This window comes from Cucurbita maxima, unplaced genomic scaffold (genome assembly GCF_002738345.1).
Source record: "Cucurbita maxima cultivar Rimu unplaced genomic scaffold, Cmax_1.0 Cma_Scf00020, whole genome shotgun sequence".
NCBI lineage: Eukaryota > Viridiplantae > Streptophyta > Magnoliopsida > Cucurbitales > Cucurbitaceae > Cucurbita > Cucurbita maxima.
In genome coordinates this window covers 1,565,563-1,574,748 of record NW_019272036.1, presented here as the reverse complement: position 1 = coordinate 1,574,748, position 9,186 = coordinate 1,565,563, and the positions used below count along the sequence as shown (strand labels likewise).

At 32.8% G+C, this 9,186-nt stretch overlaps 1 protein-coding gene across 1 annotated transcript; it reads left to right on the top strand.

Moving 5' to 3' along the window:
* The first annotated feature begins 213 nt into the window (after positions 1 to 213).
* On the top strand, positions 214 to 6,041 carry LOC111494712 (protein SCAI-like). Its single transcript, XM_023144678.1, has 10 exons — positions 214 to 591; positions 1,483 to 1,870; positions 2,515 to 2,721; positions 2,835 to 3,056; positions 3,471 to 3,537; positions 3,628 to 3,795; positions 4,614 to 4,705; positions 4,889 to 5,065; positions 5,148 to 5,284; positions 5,751 to 6,041. Exons 1-10 carry the CDS (start codon positions 455 to 457, stop codon positions 5,959 to 5,961), a joined length of 1,806 nt encoding a protein of 601 aa, XP_023000446.1. The 5' UTR covers positions 214 to 454; the 3' UTR covers positions 5,962 to 6,041.
* Positions 6,042 to 9,186: the final 3,145 nt, after the last annotated feature.

The window sequence follows — 9,186 nt, the reverse complement described above, 5'->3', positions numbered from 1 at the left end:
AAAAAAAAAAAAAAAAAAAAAAAAAAAAAAAAAAAAAAAAAAAAAAAAAAAAAAAAAAAAAAAAAAAAAAAAAAAAAAAAAAAAAAAAAAAAAAAAAATATATATATATATATATATATATATATATATATATATAGATAATATAAAAATTGGAATTTTCTTACATTAAAAGCACAGAATAAAAAATAAACCGGGAAGGGAACTTATTCCGCTTCCGGTCGTTCCGGTTTCTGGTAAATACGTCAATACTCTGAATCAAGAAGCACCAATAAATATGCAGGGTTGAAGTCGAAGTCTTCCGATCACTCTCTCCACCACCACTGACCATTGCCGCCGGAGGCACTGCTTGAAATCACGTAACTCCGCTTTATTCCGAGAGTAATCTTTTTCGCCTGAGAACAAAACTGAAGATTTTCAGGCAAAACTTTAGAGGGAAAATCCGAGCTCGGCGAAGATGAGGCCGGGACTACCGCCTCATAGCAGCCGCAGCAAATGTCACATTTCAGTGAGCGAAGTGTACTGGTCTCTGGTCAACAAAGCTGACCGGAAGTTCTCCAGGATCAGGGACCTGCCTTATTACGAGCGCAATAGGTTTTTTCCGCTCTTTAATTTGATCTTTTTCAATTCTTTTGTTTGGTTTAGGATAAATTATGTGATAAATCGATCTAATATGGTGGAGGTAATAATAACTCTTATCTGGATCGCGCTTCTGTAATTTTCTTGAATGTGCGAGGAAGCAGTTGTAATTTGAATTGAGTCGCTGGCTTGGATCATTTTTCATCAATTGGAGAATCGAAGAATGTGATTTCTGAATCTTTTGTTTGGTCTGGGATAAATTGTGTGAAAACTCAATCTAAGTATGGTGGAGGGAATAATAACTCTTATCTGGATCGTGCTGCTGTAATTTTCTTGAATATGCGAGGACGCAGTTGTAATTTGAATTGAGTCACTGGCTTGGACCATTTTTCATGAATTGGAGAATTGAAGAATGTCATTTCTGAATCTTTTGTTTGGTCTAGGATAAATTGTGTGAAAAATTGATCTAAGTATGGTGGAGGGAATGATAACTCTTATCTGGATCGTGCTGCTGTAATTTTCTTGAATATGCGGAGGAAGCAGTTGTAATTTGAATTGAGTCGCGTGGCTTGGTCCATTTTTCATGAATTGGAGAATTGAAGAATGTCATTTCTGAATCTTTTGTTTGGTCTAGGATAAATTATGTGATAAATCGATCTAATATGGTGGAGGGAATGATAACTCTTATCTGGATCGTTCTGCTGTAATGTTCTTGAATATGCGAGGAAGCAGTTGTAAGTTGAATTGAGTTGTGTGGCTTGGTCCATTTTTTATCAATTGGATAATTGAATAATTTCATTTCTGAATCTTTGATCGATATTTTTTCTGTTATGCTGTTCGATAACTTTTTTCGATCCCTAAGATTGGACTGTGAATTTTGGGCAATTTGGCTCTAAATGTTTCTAGGTACAACACATATTTCCACAAGGCGTTCAAAGTGTACACAAAGTTATGGAAACTTCAGCAAGGGAACCGTCAGAAGTTGCTAGATACAGGGCTAAAAAGATGGCAGATAGGAGAGATTGCGTCACGAATTGCTCAGCTTTACTTTGGGCAATACATGAGGACCAGTCAGTCGAGCTATTTGTCCGAGTCTTTTGTATTTTATGAAGCAATATTGACTCGAGATTACTTCAAGGAAGGATTATTTCAAGATGTCAGTCTTGCGTGCAAACAGTTGAGGTTTCTGTCCAGATTTCTGATTGTGTGCTTGGTTTCGAACCGAAGAGAAATGGTGCATCAATTGGTTAATCAGCTTAAACTGTTACTCGAGGAGTGCAAGAAGACATTTAAGGTGTTTCTCTCACTATGATTTCCTTAGCTATGACTTGTTAGCAAGATGATGATGCTGAATGAATCAATTAGAGATGAGTTGCGTTGGTTGACAATTGTATCAGCTGCAGCAATGGACCTTTATGGTTTGAATTTGCTAATTTCACCTTATGTAGTCCTACCCTATATACCCCAGATGTGAGATTTCGACTTGAATGCATCATTATCTGAATTTTCTGTGAAAGTTTGAAATTGATGAATTGATCATAATTTGTGCATTTAGCGTAGTTAATTCATCTTTATGGTAGAGGGAAAAATTAATTGTCTTTGAAATTGATGAATTCTTGCACATCTGACATGGTTAATTCATCTTTGTGGGACTATGTTATTGTGACATTTCTGGTGTTTTCTTTTCTTCATGTTTTATTCTTGCTCATACATTTTTTTTTTTTTTCATATTCCCGCTGTTTGCTCTTTTTAGCTGATGCATGCATAGATTTCATTTTGTGGCAAACAAAAGATGTCATTTAGATGTGATTGGAAGTGTTTACAATCTCATTTTATTGTTTTTTTTTTTCAAATTTATTTAGCATGAATTCATCAATGGCTGCTGATTTAACATTTGAATCTTGGTATAAGAGACTGATGAATCTGGGTCTGTTCTAGGAAACGGACTTTAAAGAATGGAAGCTGGTAGTCCAGGAAATAACGAGATTTTTGAAAGCAGATACAACCTTTATCAATATCAGGCCATTCAGATATAGCATTTTGTTAGAACCTCATCCAGAATCTTCGATAAGTGTTTCTCCACCAAGTACAACGAGATCCTTGAGGTTACAGGATGCTATTCTGAGTAGCTACCATCATAACGAGGTTGGGTATTGGGACCTCTTTTAGTATCTTTATGATGTCATTTCAGACACATCCAATATAATTCATATATTCTTTTGTCTTGATTCATCTTTCCTTCCCTGGTTCTTGATCAGGTCAAGTTTTCTGAGATCACATTAGACACTTTCAGGATGATCCAGAGTCTGGAGTGGGAACCCAGTGGTTCATTTTATCGGCCAAATGCTAATAGAAGTGGGCAGAGTAGTGGCTCTGGGCCAAGTCGCAGTAACGTCACACAAGATATAGTTGATCCTACTCTCCCGTCTAATCCTCGGAAATCACTTTTATACCGTCCTTCTTTGACCCATTTTTTAGCAGTTAGTATGGATGCATACTTTCAATACACTCGTTACATTTCAAGTGGCACCATTTGTTTTATTGACTTATTGAGTATTGACTGTTGAATGTGGCGAAGTGTAAACCTTTAATTGAAAATACTACCTGGTAAACGGCTGCATGGAGTCTCATACTTGTCTATATATGCAAATGAAAACAATATTTGGATAATGAACATAATTACGTGTCCAAGCGACTTCATGTAAGTTATCGGGAAATCTCTGTTATGAATACAAGAAGAAAAAAAAGGGAGTGTAGGCTGTATCAGTTTTAGGTCACCAAATGTTTTTCTTTTTTTAATTCTTGCCCTTCACTTTGTCCTAGAAATAGAATAGTTGATTTCCCCCCTTGTTCTTAGATTTTATAATCTAAAGTATGTGAGATTTATTTTGCAGGTTCTAGCTACAGTTTGTGAGGAGATGCCAAGTGATGGGATTCTCTTGATATATTTGTCAGCTTCAGGTTGAGTGAACTCTTCTAAATTACATAGTTAATGATTTTCACTCTTCTCACTGAAAACTGTAATATTCCTTCGATATCAAACTACTTCAGACAGTGCAAAGAATGTTTTATCTTCCCCAGCCAGCACTCAGCTGGGCGATGAGTCTATCAGCAATACAGAGGATATTGATAAAACTGAGTCTCCTTGTGGACAAGTTGAGGGAGGCTGCATAGGTCCCCAAACTGGTTGCTTATCACTCAGTGCTAGTGGAAAAAAAGGTATTTTATTGTCTTATCGGACCAAATGGGTCCCCTTTTTTGTTTGAAGTGGCTTACATTTCTTTATTGTCTTATCGAATCTCGACTCCTTTCTCTAGAGTCCTCGAACAAAGTACACCCTTTGTTCGACACTTTAGTCACTTTTGACTACACCTTCGAGGTCTATTGATATGGCTAAGTTTAGGACATAGCTCTGATACCATGTTAGGAATCACAAATCTCCACAATGGTATGATATTGTCCACTTTGAGCATAAGCTCTCATGGATTTGCTAAAGGCTTCTCCAAAATGCTTCATACCAATGGAGATAGTATTCCTCCCTTATAAACTCATGATCTTCCACTAAATTAACCAATGTGGGACTCACTCCCAATAATCCTCAACACTTTCCTACGTCTTACGTCTGTAATGAAAATTGCTGGTTAACTAGATGTGCCTTACTCAGTTTAAGATCTTTTCATTGGTTCATGGATTGAATTTAGAATCAGTAAGGGAAAAATCATTTGGCAGTAATCGTCTTTTAGCTTTTATGGATTGTTTATAGTGATGGAAGGAGGGATGTTTAGAGTGTCCAGTGTTCATGAAAGTTTCTCTCGCTTTCTTATTTTAGTGCATAATTTATTCTTCTAGCTCATCTTTTTGTTTGAGGTCTGAATTTATGCAACGACGAAAACTAGTAATGAATTGCTTGCGTTGGTCTTATGATCCTTAACAAGATTAAGCTGCATTCTTTAAGTATTTTTTACCTTGAATCTAATAAAACGATTTTAAGCTTTTCCCTCCATAAAATTCCAACTTTCATATTAAATACTCTCCAGGATCAAGCTGCATATATCCAAGCGACTTGGTTCCATTTACGAGAAGGCCATTGTTTTTAGTTATTGATAGTGATGTCAGTGAAGCATTTCAGGTCAGTATGTCGACCTTGAATTTATTACTTTATGCCTTGGCTTTAAAATGAATTTCCTTTTCAGATTTATTTTTGGAAGAAAAGATAATCTTCCATTTATGACAATCTTCACTAGTCCCTATACCGACATATACATAATGCTCGTCTTTTACTGAAGGAAATTACTTTTCTAAATCTGCGTAGACTATCCATGGAGAAGAAAGGGGAGAGCCAGCTGCAATGCTGTTATCTTCCTGCAATGCTAGTCATGCTAGTGCTGCTGAATATTCTCGCCATGGAAGCATGTTCACTCTTTTTCTCACAGCTCCATTGCAGGCTTTCTGTGTACTGCTTGGTATCTCAGGCTCTGATGTTGAAATGGTATGGTTAAATCTCTTGTTGTGTTATGCTCGATAATTCGCACTTTCATGTCAAAAAATTTACAAAAACATAAATGGTTTAGGTTGCATTTAACAAAGCGGAGAAAGTGCTGTTCTCTTCGATAATCGAGTGGGATCAGTCTTTGGTGACATTAGACAACCTTGATAAAGGGTGGTCACAGATTTTGAATGATCCGTTCATAAGGCGACTTCTCTTGAGGTAAGATTCACCACTTTTTTCTAGGAGATTTAAAATTCTCAGCATACCCTTAGAGCTACATTTTTCATGAACTACTTGACTGTTAGGATAAATTGCTTGATTTCCAACTAACTGAAGATGTCCAAATTCACCGGGTTACTTTAGGTCGTGGCCAATGAAAACTAATAGTCGAGGCTGTCAAATCATAAGTCGACTTAAAAATCTTAAAACATTGTTAGGAGGGAATCTCACATTAGCTAATTTACGGAATGATCATTGATTTATAAGTAAGGAATACATCTTCATTGGTATTAGGTTTTTTTGGGAAAGCTCATAATCAAAATCATGAAAACTTATCCTCAAAGTGGATAATATGGTAGATAATATCATACCATTGTGGAGAATCGTGATTCTTACCATTGTGGAGAATCGTGATTCTTACCATTGTGCAAACTAGAATCCTTACTTCTTTAATTAATGCTAACAGATTTATATTCACTCGAACCGTACTAGCACTTTACGCGCCAACCTTTGGTAAGAAGGAATTTGTGCCCATATGTGTGCCAACTCTGCCATCCTTTTTCGACTCGACAAGCGAAAGTGTGCAATCTGTGGTCGTGAAGATAGCAAATATTTTTGGTGTAAGCAGCAGCTTCGTCTTCTCAGAAAACCTGGTAGCTCCTGAAAGTAACTACTGAAAACAAGCAAGGATGAAACAACCTTGTTGTTTGGATTTTTTTTGTTTCAAAAACATTCTGTGATTTTAAAAAAAATAATAATTTTTTTTGCGATTCATTAGAACAAAATAATAATCTTTTGGGTGTGTGATTGAACGAAATTAGGTGTGAATGAATTAGCCTATAATTTCTACTCAAAACTATGATAATATCTCAATGAATTATAAAATATTTTTAAAATGAAATTAATAATTCATGTGAACTAAAAAAATATTTATTTTTCCCTAAAATATAAACATGAAATTTTGTATAATGAAAAATTATGAAATAACTTTATCCATTTATCTTTAAAAAGAATCCATGGAATGTAAACCCATTGTTTTTCAATATCTTTTTTCTCCCTTTCCTTTTTTAGAATAAATATATATATATATTTTTTTTTATATTAAGCTTTAAATTTAGACACAAGTCCCCACCAGAAATTTTCAAATCTGGTTTGTTTCCTATGTGTTTTTTTTTTTTAATTATTANTTCTCTTTTTTTTTTTTTTTTTTTTTTTTTTTTTTTTTTTTTTTTTTTTTTTTTTTTTTTTTTTATGGATGAATCTAAAGTTATTCCTTTAAAGTTATCATCACATTTGACTATTATTTAAAAATATGGTTTTTTTTTTATTTGATTAGTAATTTTAAGGAAAAAATGCATAGAATTATAACGGTATAATTTGTTTTTTAAAAATAAATTATATTTTGTAAATGTATGTATTATATAGTCTATGTTGTTAGACAAATACGACTCTCCACAATGATATGGTATTGTCCACTTTGAGCGTAAGCTCTCATGGATTTGCTTTGGGCTTTGGGCTTCCCAAAATGCCTCATACCAATGAAGTTAGTATTCTTCACTTATAAACCCATGATCATTCCTAAATTAGTCTATGTGGAACTTTCATCATCCAACATATATTAGTCTCAATTTTGTAGAAATTTGGTTAGATATATATATATATATATATATATATATATATATATATTTTTTTTTTTTTTTTTTTTAAAGTTTAAAAATATTTTTGAATTAGAATTTCTTTTATGAGAATTATCACCAAAATATATATATCAAAAGAGAGACATTAACGTAGATATATAAAATGTATACGAAATCATAAAATTTTCTATAAAAGTATACGACAAAAATTATGTCAAAGTGAAATATAATCTTGTTATTGGTCCACACCATGTGCCAAATGATTTCACAAAATTTGTTTTCAAATTTTAACAAAATTTATTTTAAAATTTTCTTGAAACTCGGTTGGAAGATACCCAAATGGTATTAGAGAGATACTCTTCTAGTAAGACGTGGTTCGTAGACAAATTATGGTAAAAAGTTGATGGGTAAGTGACACGTGAGTAAAAAAGGGGTACATGAATGAATTAAAATCACATTTGAATGAGAGCGATCTTGAAAATAAAATAATTAAGAAAGATTTTAAATGAGAGTTATTACTTATACTAACAAGGTGTACGTTTCTTTTCGGTGGTTTAATCATAAGAACTCTATAGTTAAACGTGTTTTACTTGGAATAATTCTATATTGGGTAACCTCTTAAGAATTTTTTTGGAATGTACATTGATGAGGTGCTCGTTGGTTTAGTATTTGAGATGTTGGTTCATTATTTTTCGACAATATCGAGATGAATGTTGTCATTCTTAAACAAGATGGGTTAGTTGGTCCGGTAGTTTTCAACAATATCTAAACGTTTTTTTAAAAAAAAAAATCGAATTTTTATTAAGACAAATAGTTGGTTGAGTAATAGTTGAGCTACGTTTTTGGGCACGTTATGAAACATTGAAATATTATAAAATATATATATATATATATATATAAAAAAATGTTAAATTATAAATTTAGTCTTTTAATTTCATGCCTAATAGTTTTCTAAACTTTTAATTTTACGTATAAAACATACTCAAATGAATTTAAAGTATTTAAAAACTATACGATGCATTAAATGTAATTTTGCGTCCAGTGGACTGGTGAATTTTAAAAATATTGAAAGTCAAAGGACTAAAACTGTAATTTTGAAAGTTTAGAGACCCGATAGACACAAATATAAAAGTGAATGTATATAAAGAATAAATTATTAAGGAAAAAAGAAAAGGTAGGTTTTAATTCATTTGACTAAGTTTGAAAGAGATTATATTGACAAGATTTTAGAACCAATAAAAACGTTACAAATTGGTTGAGAAAACATATCAGCCGTTGGATGTTTTAATCAAACGGCTCTCCTTTAGGGAACAAATAGTTGAGTCCTTCCTTAAAGTTCTTTAAATTAATCACACCCTATGTTTTCTCATTTAATTTCATTACTTTTAGCTTAGATTATAAATATTGTCATGTCTTATCCATTATCAATATACAATTTTCAACCTTCATTTAATTTAATTATCGTCCTCGATCCACTTATATTGTCCGGTCAAATCTCGTTAATATATATTGTCCGTTTTGACCTATTACGTATCTTCGTCAGTCTCATCGTTTTAAAATGTACATACTAGAGAGAGGTCAATCTCATTATATTGAAACGCGTCTACTAGAGAGATATTTTCACACTTTTGTAAGGAATGTTTCGTTTTCCTTCGAGAAGTTCCCACACCTTTGTAAGAGTTTCACAGTTAACACACAAGTCTACCGAGGTTTCCACAACTTCATTAGGAATGATGCTTTGTTCCCCTTCGAAACCCAGCGTGCTTCATTCCTTTTAGCAAGGTTTCTACATCTTTGTAAGAAATGTTTCATTCTCTTTAGAGACCCAACGTCCTTGGTGGAACACCGCCTGATGATCGACTCTGTCACCATTTATAAAAGGTCAATCCCACTATTAACCGATATTGTCAACTTTGGCATACAACGTATCGTCGTCCAGGCTCACAATTTTAAAATGTGTCTACTAGAGAGATATTTTCATACCTCCAACCAACATAAAATCTCACATTTAGTTAGGATATTAATCAAACATAAAATATTATTAATTATTTATAACAAATTCGCAAATCATGTACTTAGCATTACTTTATTAAATATTAAAAAGATAATAATTATAAATAATAAAAAAAACCATACTACACGACAAAAATAAAGCACTTACGGTCAATAATTTCATTTACTTTTTAAACGAGGATCACATTGCTTCAAAATTACCAATAAACTAATAAATAAATATTTTTAATTAAAAATAAAAAATAAAATAAA

What these genes read in the sequence shown, in the direction of transcription:
- LOC111494712 (XM_023144678.1), top strand. Translation starts at nt 455, where the DNA reads ATGAGGCCGGGACTACCGCCTCATAGCAGCCGCAGCAAATGTCACATT. An exon ending in GATATATTTGTCAGCTTCAG is followed by an intron (nt 3,538 to 3,627) that starts GTTGAGTGAACT and finishes AAACTACTTCAG; the next exon opens with ACAGTGCAAAGAATGTTTTA. An exon ending in ATAAGGCGACTTCTCTTGAG is followed by an intron (nt 5,285 to 5,750) that starts GTAAGATTCACC and finishes TAATGCTAACAG; the next exon opens with ATTTATATTCACTCGAACCG.